Genomic DNA, 15,593 nt, shown 5'->3' with positions numbered 1-15,593 from the left:
GCAAACTGACAGCTTTGATGGAGATTTCAGGTATGCCGACCACAGGTTGGCCTGTCGATATGAAGACGGGTGTATGCCAATGCCCTTTCGCGAACAAGCACGGGTGTTGCATCCATGCCATCTATGCTTTGGAATGCCGTGGAGCTATCGACACCAAGGGCCGTGAGATGTTAGTAAACCGCGGTCCCACAGCATGGAAGGGAAGAAAGAGTAAGCAAGGGCGTCCACGCAATAGCGGTGCTGCACTTGCTATGGAGTAGCTAGGCTGTGAAAGTTCATCTTATACATACATTTCCGTTCTCAAATAACTGCAGTCCGCGTGTTATATCGCCGTACTCTCTTTACAACGTACTCGGAGAGTGGTCTGGTTTTGCATATTCGCATGTCGGATAATGAAACTACGATACGGTGTCGGGGCTGCCATCCAAAACATTTCTAAACATACCTACCCATGCGAAATAACTAGCCCAAAATGCTGTATCCCTAACGTTTACGCATATTCTCGTCTATGAAGCCTGGGGAAAATGTCGTGCTAAGTTCCTGTGTAAGTTTAAAATAGCCAAACGCCTATTATTTCAGCGGCGGCTGCCCTTTAAAATATTAAAATAAAACAAAAGTATGATAACTTCGACTTTAGACAGCCATAATAAGCGGCTATGCTGTTTCGTTCTGACGGATTGTCGTGTTCGGACTAGGAGATTCATATCCTGCAAATAGATTTGCTTCCTAACAACAATTATGGCAGCGGCTGCGAACCAACTCCCAACATTCGCTAAAAACAAGAACTGCAACTTCAATTTTCTGTAAGAGGCCCAGCAACTTACTCTGTTCTTCTCAATTGTCGCGTTACCATGCCTACTTAGTCTCGTTGGTTTCCAAAGGGACCATTGCATTAATTTAAGATCGGGGCTGCGGCTAACATCTAACATAAGATCCGTACCCTCATTTTTTCAGTATCTTATAATACTAAGTAATCCGCTCTGTACAATTATTGCTTACAGTTACCGCGTGATCAATGCGATCATTGAAAAGTCCAAATTCAACTCCGTGGTGTCTGGGCTGCGCAAAAAAAATGAATATTTTTTATTTTTTTCCTTACGGCACACAAATCCAATCCAGATACTAAACCCCGCATTTATTTAGTATCTACTGTTCGTTTTCCTTACCTTCGCCTAGCTCGTTAGCATTCTCGAGCGCCTTCAGTCTTTTCGCATCGCGCATGCGCTCCATCTTCGCATTTTTATTCTTCCTCTTCGCCCACTTCGACTTCGCTGCCGTTTGCGCCGAGGCCGCCGCTGCCGATCGAGGCACTTGAAGAAGGAAACGCTCCTTCTCTTCCTCGTATTTGCTGTCGTGCCACTCTCTACCCTCCATCACGCAAAACGCCGGCAAAATTGACATCCACGCTCCCCTCGAGCCGCGCTGACTTCCAGATGGAAGTCGAGCTGCGTAGCGGTAGCAATCGAGTCTGTCCTCGGCACATACCACCACGTTCCCTGAAATGGCGCCCCACCGCTTGTGTTCAGGCGTCCCAGGTATGAATGCCAGCAGCACAGAATGAGCGACCATCGTGCTCATGTAGATTACATCTCCGGGTTGCTGGATCAGCACGCACGATTTCATTGTGTCCAACATTCTGTTAAACGTGTTTTCTCCATTCGTGAAGTTGAACTCTTCAGCGCACTCAGGCGTTCGGTAGAACACCCAGATCTTGAATGTGTGTGAGAGGCATGGTGGAATAAAAGACACAACACGTCCATGGTCGATGTGAATGGGCGATTCCCGGTTCCCATCTTGCAACCACGACTCCAAAGGGTAGACATACGCTGCATCCGTAGGGAAGCTAATCTTAGAGCGATAACCAGGAAGCTGAGCAGCCAGCTGATCCACTGGGTTTCGCTGACCTGTATCCCATAACTTTGCAGCTCCATGGCTGATGTACGCCCTCATATTCGCCACTCGCAGCAAGTGGTTGAGGTGCATAGGGTGTTCTGGTAAGCGAGATTGCCCACGGAATGCAGCAACATCATTGCATGCGTTGCGGAACAGCAGCGCAGGAGCCTTGCTACTCACAGCCCTCTCCCATGAAAACCCGCCATCCACGTAACGATCAATAGAGGCTCCGAGCTTCTGCTGTACGCGGTGCAACTTGTATTTCGCATCTCCATAATCCCCCGTATCCACAAGCTTACGCAACGTCTCAAGCAAATCCATTTTATTACACGAAACGCAGCCCTTCAGGTAGCCTAGAGCAAAGCGTACACCCCCTCCCCCACACACTTCACGCAGTTCAATCCCGGCGGGCAGCAGTCGCGTTGGCTGCGTCGCCCCGTCCTCTTGGTCCACAGCGCCAGCGCTGCCGTAATCACCTCGCTGCCGGGGAGCTGTGTCGAGTCGCTGTGTCGTCCACAGCGTCGTCCGTGTCGTTCTTGGAGTCCTTGGAGAGACGGAAGCGCTGCGCTCGGTCGGGCGAATTGTCTTTTGACGGGAAGGGAGGGAGGTTGGGATTAGATGCTACAGTTAAATACAATTTTCTACAAACTAATGTGTCGCTTCCAGTACGATATTTTGTGTGGCGGTGGGGGCAGAGCAGAGCAGCATGCATTTTATGCACCGGTGCTCCTGCTGATTCTGCCGTGCGACACCACAAATCGGCTGGTGTTTTTGGTATTTGCTCGTTCACACCCCAACCATAAACGTTGTATTGTAGGTTTATGATATTAGTAAGGTTTGTGTATAAAACACAAAATTCCCACTTGCCATTATTAACGGAAAATGCCATTTAGTATTGCGGTGCCAAATAGAATACCCCCTGTAGAATCCGATCATTTCGTTGACTATACAATTCCAATTGTACCTGATTCGTCCCGGGAACGTAACAACGGCCCTGAGTAGCAGGTCTACACCATTTCCCAAGCTACAGTCAAACCTGCTTATATGATCGTCCCTATTTGAGCCTTGCTATTTATTTGATGCAAGCTTTGTTGCTACCAAATATTTTACTTAGTTTTTGTATAACCGCTGTTTATATGTATACAAGGTATATGAGTCACATTTTGGAGGACCAAATTAGGTCTAACCTGTTTATTTGATTCACACTGTTCACGACCACACACTCTTCAAAGACCCCACTGCTCAATGCCCAACGCCCAACGTAAGCCCCCTTCCCTCGCAATGTCTCCTCGCACCTGTCTGACGCTAGAACATAAGCTCCAAGTGCACCTAAAGCTCAAGCAGAATCCTGGCATGAATAACCCCATGCTCGCTGAGTGGATTTGACAGCGATTTTATCGAAGTGGGAGGGCGCTGTGAGCGCTAGTGAGTATCTGGCAGTGGACGAGGACGTGCCTGCGCACGAGCCAGATGTGATAGTGGACGAAGCAGCAGGAAGTGATGCAGTTTCGCAGGACTAGCAGGAGGAGGAGGAGGAGGAGGAGGACCAGGAACCCACAATTCAACCTGCCATCGCTCTGAGACACTGCATGGAGCTGTCTGCATTTCTGCTTCAATGCGGAGAGCAGACTGATAGAGAACGAAGATATTTACAGACCGTGACCGCTTTGGTTCGGGAGACTACGGTGAAGGCAAAGCGGCAGCGAATTATGCGCGATTTCTTTACGTGCACCACATAATTCGTTTTAACTGAGTCCATTTTATATGAGTCATTGTTGTAGATGGCCACCAACGGGGCCTCATATAAACAGGTTTGACTGTATTTGCAACTTTTCCCAACCAAAGTGAAAGGGGGATGAGCAGACGAGAAAAAAATACGGCAGATCAAGACAAAAAAACGACATTTCCCAGTTGGGCCAATTTTGCCCATCACTCGTTCCAAAGGAGCAAACTTTTGGCGCTAAAACGACCACAGAGCAGTGGTTGGGGAGCAGCGACGGTGACCAGAATTGCGCACTACGGGAGTAGGCTGGTACTGCTACGACTGGGCGCATACAGTCCCATTCTGAATACCATCGAGGAATGCGGGGCGCACCGGCACGGCGCACCGGCTGGACATAGTGAAGGAGGCAGTGGCGCAGGCGGTGCTAGCATGCGCCCACCACCTCATTTAGCGGCTCGAGCGTCATGCGGTCAAAGCGTGCACCTCGGAGAGAACATAAAGTTAGGCAGATTTCACTTTTGTTGGAACGCGTGATGGGCAAATGTCCAGATGGTGGGGAAAAGTGACTTTTTCGTAACGTAAAACCTTATTTTAGGTTTTTCTCTAAAAATCTCGATTTCACTTTGGTTGGGAAAAATTGCAATTGTCCGTAATATACCAGACAAGGAGGCAAATGGCACAGAGATCTACCGGACAGGACAGGACGTCCTACGAATTCCGAATAGCGAAAATAGTATTCCATATATTTTTTCATATAAAGCTCGATCGGTTACGCACGGCTCAGAATTTACAGGATGCGTTTCCTGCACAAGATTCATGCGACTTTTCATTCCTAAACGAGATGGAAAGGGCAGAGCGCGGCGGGTTGTCTGACCTAGAAGAAGAAGTCACTGATGCGCGCGCAAGCACAATCTCTGTGAAGTCGCGTGCTTCATATCAGGGTTCTACAATCCGATTTCTCCAGTGGATGTTTAAGAACAAGCCGTCGTTGATCCCAGCTGCGTTTGCCCGCCAAGTTGTTTTTAACGAGAGCGGTATCGCTGATAAAACATCAATTAGACGTGCATTGGCTTCGGCTCCTGACAATCCTCCTATTCATTTCGATCAGATAACGGAACGTGACTTCATGACTTGGATTGTGTCGCTAAAATAGACAATGGATTCTATCACAGTTTTTCTACGTACGTTGGTCATCGGTCAGCATTTTATAGTCTTTTCCAAGATTATCATCGCGGGATGACCAGGGATTTTGCTCGTGAACTCAGCAGTCACTTCAAGGGATTTCAGCGCAAGGTTGCTGAAGCAATCGGGCAGGGGCGTGGTCAAATCAAAGTTGGAAAGGACTCAATGCCTCTGAGTCTGTTCAAGCAAGTTGCTATGTCAATGCTTACTAGTTCCTCGCGGGATATGATATTTGCTAGGACATTTATGATAATGTCTTGGAATTTGATGTCACGAGCTGCGAACACGGCATCTATATGTTATGGGCATTTGGAGTGGCGCGAGGATGCTCTTCGTGTGTATTTTGCGCACATGAAAAACGATCAATTGGGATCCCGACCTCGAGATCCACGACACGTATACGCGAATCCAACCTCTCCAGAAATCTGCCCCATTTTCGCACTCGGCAATAACTGTGTTTGAATGACTATGCGCACAATCATCTTGTAGGTCTAACTAAATTTTTGATGTGATAGGCATGTATTGGGCTTCATACGGTGTTGACGTCTCAGATACCCATCTATTTCCTGGTAATGACCAGTATGAACGCTTCAGAAAAGTATTAGGACGCGTACTAAAGACACCATCTATTGCTACTGAGCTTGTTCGCTGCGGTACGGATGCCAATGATCTCGGAACGCACTCTATGCGCAAAGGGGCATCTACATTTTGTTCGTCAGGGTCCACAGTATGTCCTCCAGCGGTTGCAGTTCATCTAAGAGCTGGATGGGCCATGGGAGGGGTTCAAGACCGGTATTTAAGGCATGATGCAGCTGGAGATATGTTCGTTCGATGAACAGTTAGCGTTCTACCGATTTTAAAGTCTGATTTCGCTATTTTACCTCCTCATTTTACTAATGGCGACGAAGCAGTTCAAAAGGCAAAGCGGTTTTGCTTCCCAGGATTGCCTCGGTCTGCTGAATTTATTGCAGAATTTGCGCTAGCCTCGGTTATCTATCATCTGGACTTCCTTCGCCAACACCTCCAAGAAAATCATACCCTTTTCCAGTCACCATTATTTGCTGATTCTGACTTAATTGCTCATTTGAGCTCGATTGTGAAGACAGATGGATTAGACAGTGCTATTCAACCTACAGGTATACCGCCACACGTTACAATTCTCAACCAAGTTTGTGCAGCCCAAAATTCTCTTCAAGAATTAATAGATGGCCGAAAAACAGATATGAAAAAATTGTCGACTCACATGACGAGCTATATGAGCGGTTGATGTCTGGTGTCACTACATTATTGCGCGCTGCTCATGCTGGTGTTCCGACTTGTAATAGCATTGCAGACTCGATTATGAAGCGGCTAGAAGAAGCCCGTTGTTTGGAGTTATTACGTTCTGATCAGCCAGCGGTCAGTAATAGTGAACAGCGTGAGACCTTGGGAGGTGATCCAGGGGCAACAGTGCAGCCTGCTAGTATGAGGATTGAAGGCGATTCTTCGTATACTGTACATCATTGGGGAGGCAGCATGCATTTGTTCCCTGAGGACATGAAATTACCAAGTGGCACTGCAGAGCAAGCGTGGGTATACTGGTGCTGCGGTGACGCAGCCGAAAGGCTTCCTCCTTGTTGCAGGGTACTGAACCTTGGTACAGTGTACCAGTTCCGAGGTACCCGAACCGGTTAACCGAACCGGTCCAATACGACCACACGTTGATTAGACGAGTAGGTTGATTGGACGAGTAGTGTAGAATGATGGTTGATTAGACGCACTAGTTGATAGGACGCATGGCCGCGTGTCTTTAGCACTAGCCTAGGGTGTAAGCTCCAACAATCCAATCACTTCTGAATTTCGATTCAACCCCCCAAGTGACCTTCCTCGCCTCGCCCCAAGCCTCGGCGGTGTCTACGACCAAGTCAACCAGTGCAAGACCCAACTACGACCTTCTTCACTCCTTTTCGGCGGATTGAACCAAATGACTTGGTGGATCGTAACCAGCGCAAGAAACTCTGTGAGCTGAAGTTTATGATGATAAAAATTGAGCTACGAGCCCTTAGCCTTCGTCTATCGACGACTAATTTGTCATTTGTAGAGGCTGCCGACGTGTTCCAGCACTGCAAAAGCGCAATCGAACTGCCAATCGAGACGTCGAACAACAGAAAACGTCGACGAGGCCAACTTGTTTGGGTCACAGTAGCAAGCATATTGCGAAAGGAGGCGAAAACAGCTAGACTCGCCCAAATAGAAGCCTCCAGTAAGCGTCAGTGACTCACTCCTTCATGCACATTGGTTGTTCTTCTCCTTTGTACTTTGATTTTGATTAAATACATGTATTACAGTTTTCACCCATCTGCGTCGTGGAGACTGAAATCCTTGAGGAACCAATTCACCAACGACCGTCCTGTAAAATCAAACAGCCGTCCGGTAAATTCCGCCCAAGAGTAAATAACTTGGGAAATGGTGTAGACTCTAGAGTACAAGAGAGTACGGACTTTAGGTTAGCCCCCCCCCCCCCCGGAATGCCAACTTATCTGATGCGCTAAAAATGAAAAAAGAAGAATTGGTCGGGTTCTTTGGCTTGGAAGACTCTGGCTCGGGATCTGTCGCAATAGCGGGTCCTGGGTTCTTCAGAAGGCGAATTGCGAATGATGTCTCCGCCCTCGTATGGGCCTTCTTGTTCTGCAGCTTGACGAGCGCATGCCCGAACATCGTCGACTCAACTTCTTTTGCGTTTGCTGTGATGTAGTCGAAGCTTGGGCTCGTAGAAGGCAAAAAGAAAAGTGTTATTGTAACTTAAAGTCCGTACTCTCTTGTACTCTAGACTAGCTACTCACTTCATGGCCACTCCTTGTTGAATGCAATTGTTAGTTGACGGGTCGCACCGTAAACTTCGTCCCGTAAGCCGTCCCGTAAGCTGTCCCGCAATACGTACCGCAACAAATATAAACTACGTGCTCCGTAATAAATTACGAAACCAGTAATATATAACGCAGTGCGTTACATTTGCTCCGAGCTGCTCCCTGAGACTTCCATGCTAGACTATCAGCGTGTCAAACAGGTCCCGTACGACTGCGACCGTGAGGCGCGGCTCCTGAAGTTGGTGGGTTGCATACGCAAACACCCTGAGATCCTCATGCAGTTCGCACGGGAGAGACGTGGAAGTCTGGCAATCAACTTGCAAGTCTGCAACGACCTGTTCCGTGTATTTTACTGTATGTTACTTTTGAAATAAATATTGCATCAATCTTCAATCTCAATCTCGCCACCGCAGCACAATCAATATTTCCATCTAACAATCACAATATATTGATGAGTGCAATAATTGTTTTTCCAGCCACTCACTCAAAAGCGACGTTGACTGTGATACCTACGGAAAAGCGCACAAGAGCTGCCCTGTGGGCTACTATGGCTTGCCGTTGCACTTTTGCTGCGATGAACCGATAACACTAGAACCAGCAGACGTTTTCGAGCTCGTTGACGCTTCAGCACCGATAGAATCCGAGGCTGCAGATGTCGCACCAGAGCTCTGAGTATCAACGACTTTAGTGAAAGAACCACTGCCATACCCAGCAGCCACAATGTTCGCCTGAACCTTTTCGTCAACAGCATCGCTGGGATTGCCACTGACCATGACACCCTCGTAGAAGCTGCCGATGGCGGCGTTGCTGTTGTCACCACCAATGCCGAGAATGATAGCGCCTTGCTTTTGCATCACCTCGTAGCCACTCGGACGTGCGCCGTCGTACGTGGTCTGGAGCTTCCCCGACTGCGCATTGCCTTGCTTCAGCGCGAAGGTGCCACCCGAGCGGCCCTTGAGCATCGCAGTCACGTACTGGAATTGAACTGATGGGGTGTTCGAACATTGACCATTCGAGGCACAGCCGAACAGGCCGTTCTCGAGATCCGCCATCACCCATGGACCAGCGCCTTCGCCGTAGCTCCAGTCGTGGCTGTTACCGAAGTACAGCGCCTCCATCGTGGCAGCACCATCGTCGTTGTTGTCGATCTCGGCGTTGCCGTAGTCAAAGCAGCACCCGTCGTTGAAGTGCGTGCCGTTCGTCACCATGTAGATGGCTTCCGCATCATCCCCCGTCGCGATGCCGTTGGTCTTGTCGTTACGGTAGCCATTGCCAACATCGATCCACACGGCGTAAGCCTTTTGGCCGTTGATGGTAAGCGGTAAACTGTTAGCGTTGACCGGGTCATCTGGCGTCGGCTTGTTTCCTCCTGCAGGGGCCGAAGTCAAGTGGTTCTCTTTGCCAGACTGGTCGTAGATGATCGAGATGACGCACGTGGTGCCCACGCAGAACTTGTCTTGCGAAGCTGCGTCGGCAATACCGCCGGCCTTCAACGGCTTGATATCGAGCGTCTTCGAGTCCGAGGCGCGCGTGAGTTGGTACATGGGGCCCGTGAACTCGTCCAGAAGTGCTCGGACCGTACTGTGTGCAGCAACACAAGGCGTGTTGCCTGCCTTATAGATATCGCACGGACCAGCGTTGGTGGTTCCGAGAAAGACAGTGAAGAGGAGTGGAATACTGCGAAGCATCGTGTTAGAAGACTGGGTTTGAACTGCGACTTGTAATGATGTAATTCTGTGGCGACGAATCGAAGAATGAACTATGGTGCAAGTAGTCGTCTGCTTTGGGAGGCAAGCTTTGCACCGCCACCCAGTATGTATAATACTAATAAGTTCACCTTGTAAATCATGCAATGCAATGTTACGAACACCACTCCTTTTCATAGTGTGCATTTTTCTCTGCGTCAACGTTTCAGGTTTGCAGGACCGTCTCAAAACAACTACTGTACGATGCATTATCCTACGACAAAGCCGCAGCGAGAGTGCGCGTAGAGCACGAAGTTACCATACGATATCGAAGATTCCAGCCGCCATGTATCATACTTCAGGGTGCATTAAAATCGTTTTGCAATGATTGTGTGTGAGGAATGCGGTACAGTACATATCACCCTAAGAGCTCTCTTGCCTAAGGCAAGCTTGCTTGTTGTCGCTATCACCAAGCTCCATGCCGACAAGCCCAAACTTCTGCTGTACAATCTCAACCTGAGAGAAGATCTCCAGGATTAATCCTGCAATGCTCTCACAGATGGCATGTTGCCTTATGGTTTGTTAACTGCGCATGGCAAATGGACCATTTAAACGCCCATGGTGACTCCAAGAGGTGGCGCCTCCACATGAGAGGGAATGCCCTCAAATCTACGTCGTTGTAAAGCTGTAAGAATGCTGGCGTACATGCGCATCGATCCGAGTAGTAGCGTTGTCGGGATCGGACGTTTTTACTTTCTCGCCAATTGCCGAAGACCTGAGGTACGACGGAAACCATCTATCTACTGATCGCTAGCTCGTTGCAGCTCGGGTACCGGAGGTTTGAATAGCAGTGCGATAGCTAAAACCTGGTGTCGAGTGCTACTACTACACAACTCGGCATCACGCAGGAGGGAAATTCCGCCAAGCCATTGTCCACCAGGATCGTGCTGGGGTTCTCCGTCATCGATGGAGACTGGACTTTGGTCTGAAGAAAACGGTAGAGCGAATTCCAGGGGTAACTCGCCTGGTGCCAATGAACTCGACCAACCGGTCGGGTTTGCAGCGCAAGACTGGACCCCTCTGCCATTTCCACCCCACTCGACTTTGATGGGACGCTACTGCCAACTCGAACCGTTGAGCGCGGTCCGCTAAGCTCGAGACTTCTAGGACGCCCACGACGGACACGCCGTTGGGATGATCGCGTACTTGCGTGTTGACCCGAGTCACGGTGTGATGGGGTCGGGAGCGTTTACTATACGTCACGGCTGCAACGGACCTGTGCAGCAGCCGAAGCCATGTATCTTCTCGCTGCGAACGCTTTCAAGCTTGGATATCGACGTTACGAGTGGAAATGCGACAGCTGCAACCATCCCTCACGCGGAGGTGCTACCCAGTTCGGGTTCACGTACGAAGGGCTGTTCCGCGAAGCGGTTGTGTACAAAGGCCGCAACCGTGACACGACGTGGTTCTCCATCATCGATGGCACTGGAATGGCGGTCTAAAGTACAAGCGCTGGCTGGAACCGAGCAACTTTAATGAGAACGGCCAGCCTGGCATCTCCGTTCGTGCATGCCGCGTCCTAACTTGCGACAGCAGTAAATCGGATTTGAATCGGGACTAAAGCGATAAATAAAACACAGTAAATAATGTTGATCGATCTTGTGGGATTTTCTCCTCATTTCATCGGGCGAAATTCATGATGCGGAGTCGGGCGATCGACAGGTAAGCGGGGCCTGAGGGGGAGGGGGGGATAGTTGTTAACAGAGCCTCGACCTTCGAGTGATATCAGCCATGCATTGACTTGGTGAATGCAGTGACCATATCCAAGTGCGAAACCTTGCCGCCCCAACTTTTAGAAATGCCGTTTACGCATACATGATTCTCGAATTTTAACCTAGCCGTCTTGACCCATCACAATGAAGTCCACGGGTCACTGCAGCAATTTATTCGGGGACCCGGGTGGTGGACCCGGGGGGGCGCAGTTCGAAGGTTGAAACAAACGACATATAGACTGAAAAGGAATAGATTAATTGGCATTAAAAGATTGCAAAACAGCGGATAGAGCGCATAACCGTTTTACTTCTTGCAATGCCGATGTTGGAGGCTTGGACCACTGAGCAAGAGTAGGAGTAAAGGGAGATAAAGTCGAGAAAACCGAACTAGAAACGACGCAAGAAACAAACAGGTATGTTTGCTGGGGCTTATTGATGATTCCGACCGACGATTTCCATTCGAAGACAACCATAGATTCCAGTGTCTCCCCTTGCACTTTATAAATGGTAGAAGTGACAGCAGAAATGATAGGGACCTGTTGCAAATGAAGAGATAGCGATCTTTTCCTACCAGTGACATACTTGGAGAGAGCGATAGAAGTCTTAGAGTACGCCTGTGCGTCGAAGAAAAGTGGGAAACTGGAGAAACTGAATCTGCATCAATAGCGACCGCATTGGGGACCCGAGCAATACGGACGAGTGCGTAAAGTGGTGGGTTGGAGGCAATCTTCACATCAATACCAGCGTTCGAGTCATGAATAATTTTGAAGGTCATATTAGCAGAGAATGCGACATGTTCTAGCGAACCCAAAGTACCATTAGCGGCACCTTAGGTAGAAATTTTGAGTAACTCGAACAGGCATCCCATCGATAGTGTAGCGACTGGCGAAACGGCGCAGAGGAAGAAGACGACTTGAGCGAAGATCCACGGAGGATAACTCGAAGAGTCGTGAGGTGAGGTCTTGGAGGAGGAGGCTTGAGATTCTTTATGGAGACTCGAGCGGAAGTTGGTAAAATGGAAAGTGAGATTGAAATGGTTAGTTGTTTGTCTGCTATGGGCTACCTCGAGGAGGTACTCCTTTGTTACCCTATGTAATTATATGCATTTCACTATACTAGATTCTCCGTAGTCCTTGAAGTTGAATCTTGAAGGTAGGCAATGACTGCGGTTCACCTGAACCGGTCCGAGGTTTACTTGAACCGTCTATAGTAATTCCTAGTGAAAAGAATGAATGTAGAAGTTGTGCACTCTTTAATTATGTTCGTCCAAACATGTAGATTATCTGTGTCCAGACGTGCGCCTGTACGGTAACCTAGTGGTTGAAATTAGAACGAGTGGCACTCGACGCCTAAGCGTCTTGGTCGATGGCCATGACGCTGGTGCGTCGTTACATCCTCCCGGACTTGCCTTCTCGTTGGCGGTTCTTGAAATCGTTGACGAGAACCTTCCAGTGCGACCCATGTTTGATGTCCTTATCGCGCTCCCACGTGGATTCATGGTCAGGTAATCCATGCCACTTGACAAGCGTTTTTCCTTGAACTGTTTTGCGCATTCAGCAAAGCCACGTTGCACTTGGTTCATCATATTTATGTTGTCGAGTGGATTCAATGGGTTGTGTTCCTTGCGGCCAGTATCAACTTCAAATGGCGAAAAACCAGTAGATGCTCTAACGAGAGTAGCATGAGCATACGCAATCGTTCCTAGATGTTCCGACCAGTCACGTCCGTGATACGATATCATGCAACGTAGAGCGTCTTCCAGAATTAGATTCTGACGTTCAGTCTGTCCATCAGCTTGAGCACGATAGGAGGTTGTCATGTGAAGACGAATTCCCATAAACTTAGCCATAGACGACCAAAACTTGGAGACGAACTTGGAATCTCGATCACTGATGATAATCGACGGTAAACCGTGATGGCGAACGACACAATCAAAGAAGTTGAATGAAGGAATTTGTGTATCATCGGTGCGGTTGCACGCACGATATTTGGGGCGCTTGGATAACTTGTCGACAGCAGTCATGATTGCATCAAAACCGTTAGAATCGGGTAATCCTGTGACAAAGTCCATGGTAACGACAGACCCGCATTCCTGTGGAATCTGAATGGGGATCATTTTGCCATTCTTTCGAGCGTTCATGTGCTTCCAGCGTGTACAGGTTTCACAGCTTTGCACATATTCTCGAACATCTTGGTCTAGAGTTGGCCAATGATACCATTGCGAGATGCGAAGGTATGTTCGTTGAGCTCCAGGACGAGCGGCAATGTTGGAATCGTGAAAGCATTCGATGATGGAAGTTCGAAGGTGATTGTCCCTGGTGTAGGGAACACATATACACATCATCGTATGCGACTTGCGGAAAAGCAAACCATCTTTCTTTACGAATGACTATTCAGGATGCTTGAAACGTTCAGCATAGCCTGGGCAAGTGCGATAACCATCTTGGAATTCTTTACGAACTGATTCAGACCAACCGAGCGATCTCGAATTTTGAGATTGCTGCGTCACATTAGTGGTTTCAGCGTCCTCAACGGCGGCAATCGTACGCTGGGTGTCCAGCGGTTCGTGTTGATAGGCCTGATACAAGTTTCGGAGTGTGTACTGTCCAGCAGCAATTGCTTCCATAACTTCCCCCCCACGAAATTGAGTACGTGAGGGTGGTTGAACCAACTGTTGGTTGATACTGCGGAAATCAGCAACAAACCGGAGAGACGTTAGAGTCTTCGCAGCACGCTGTTGGCAACGCGGTGTGCACGGATAAAATGAGACATTGTTCATCGAAACGTCCTGAAGTTGACGCGATAAAACATCTGCAACCACATTCAGGTGACCCTTGTGTGGTGCAGCTTGAAGATAAATTAAGCGAAAAACGTTAAAAAGGAGCCAATTTTGGCGAAATTTTTGGGTGGCGCAAAAACCACTTGCAGGCGCTGATGTCCGTGAAAATGTCAAATTCACGACCATACAGGTAATGACGCCATTTCTCCAACGCTAGCTTGATAACGAGGGGTTCTTTTTCATGCGTCGGCCAATTGATCTCGTGAGGTCCCAGCTTCTTCGAGAAGAACGCGATCGGATGATCGTGACCTGTGTGCACTTGAGCGAGAACGCCACCAACACAATAGCCAGAGACATCGTTTGTAGAGCGTTTCTCGTGGTCTGGCAACTTCAAAAACAGGTGCTTGTTGTAAAGACGACTTGATAACCTCAAAGGCTCGAGTTTGTTCTGGACCCCAACTCCAGACATGTTTTTTCTTGACCAGAGGACCAAGCGCCAACGCGAGTATAGCGTAGTCACGAATAAAGCGACGATAGTAACCTGCGAGTCCCAGAAAACTTTGCAACTGCTTCTGGTTGACTGGTGTAGGCCATTTGGCAATCGCTTCCGTTTTGCGAGTGTCAACGGCAAGTCCTTTGGCCGAAATCGTATGACCAAGGAATTTCACTTCGGTTTGTCCAAAGTGACATTTAGAGAGGTCGCAGTACTACTTCTCACGACGCAGAATGTCGAAGGGTGTACGCAAATGCTCCACATGTTCATCCAAGCTGTTGGAGAAAACACAAATATCGTCCAAGTAGACAACAATGAAGTCACACTGAGCGAAGAGCACTCTCATGAGGCGAAGAGCACTCTCATGAGGCGAGACCAGACACCTGGCATCCTGCTAAACCCATAGGTACAACACACCACTGATAGGTTTCGGCATGCGTCCTGAAGGTGGTATACTTGCGGCTAGCAAGAGCGATAAGCATATGGTGATATCCTTGAGCCAAATCAAGAACTGAGAAAATCACACAGCCATGCATCTGACCGAACAGTTCGTCGATGTGTGGAAGTGGAATCTTCGGTACAATCGACTGTGAGTTCACGTAGCGATAGTCGATGACCCAACGAATAGTCAAAGTTGAATTTCCAGAGCGTAACCACTCAGCCCGAGACAAATGATCTCCTGTAGCAGGATCCTTCTTGGGAATTCCAAAGATATTGGACACCCACGGAGAGTCAAAAGCTTCGACCCAGCCTTTCTTGAGCTTTTCAGCAACGAAGAGGTCGAGAGCATCTTGCTCAACTTTGGAAGGGCGGAACGGTACACATGTAGAGTTCGAAATCCACACGGCGTGATGGCGGAAGTCTATCTGGCAGAGAGTTGGGAAAGACGTCAGCTCACTACTTTTGCTTACACGTTGCGCTACGTATATGAGGAAGCGTAAGTGCTTAGGAATAACTTGAGTTAATTATACTTGAGTACACAAGTATAATATAAATCAAATAAAGACTTCAAGTGACTTAGATTAGATAAAATGAGAGGTGCAGTGTTTGTAAATTGATCTTCCTCCTAAATTTGCTAAAGCTGTTTATCATCTATGAAAGGGGGTTGACAGTGGCTGGCTGTCAGCGCCCCGCCAATATGCACGTCTCTAATTGGTAGAAAGATGCTGCTTTCTACCAATAGGATCTTTGGGTAGGACCACTCATTGTGCTGGCCCACT

At 48.5% G+C, this 15,593-nt stretch overlaps 1 protein-coding gene across 1 annotated transcript; it reads right to left on the bottom strand.

Annotated features, from left to right (window-relative positions):
• Positions 1-8,189: 8,189 nt before the first annotated feature.
• On the bottom strand, positions 8,190-9,188 carry IUM83_14814 (alpha-L-arabinofuranosidase; the record flags this gene model as incomplete). Its single annotated transcript, XM_067939586.1, has 1 exon — positions 8,190-9,188. The coding sequence occupies one exon, from the start codon at positions 9,186-9,188 to the stop codon at positions 8,190-8,192; it is 999 nt and encodes a 332-aa protein (XP_067787999.1).
• Between the last annotated feature and the right edge of the window lie 6,405 nt (positions 9,189-15,593).

This window comes from Phytophthora cinnamomi, assembly GCF_018691715.1.
Source record: "Phytophthora cinnamomi strain GKB4 chromosome Unknown Contig56, whole genome shotgun sequence".
Classification (NCBI taxonomy): Eukaryota; Oomycota; class Peronosporomycetes; order Peronosporales; family Peronosporaceae; genus Phytophthora; species Phytophthora cinnamomi.
Note: the sequence above shows the minus strand (reverse complement) of the source record. Positions and strands in the feature narration are given on the sequence as shown.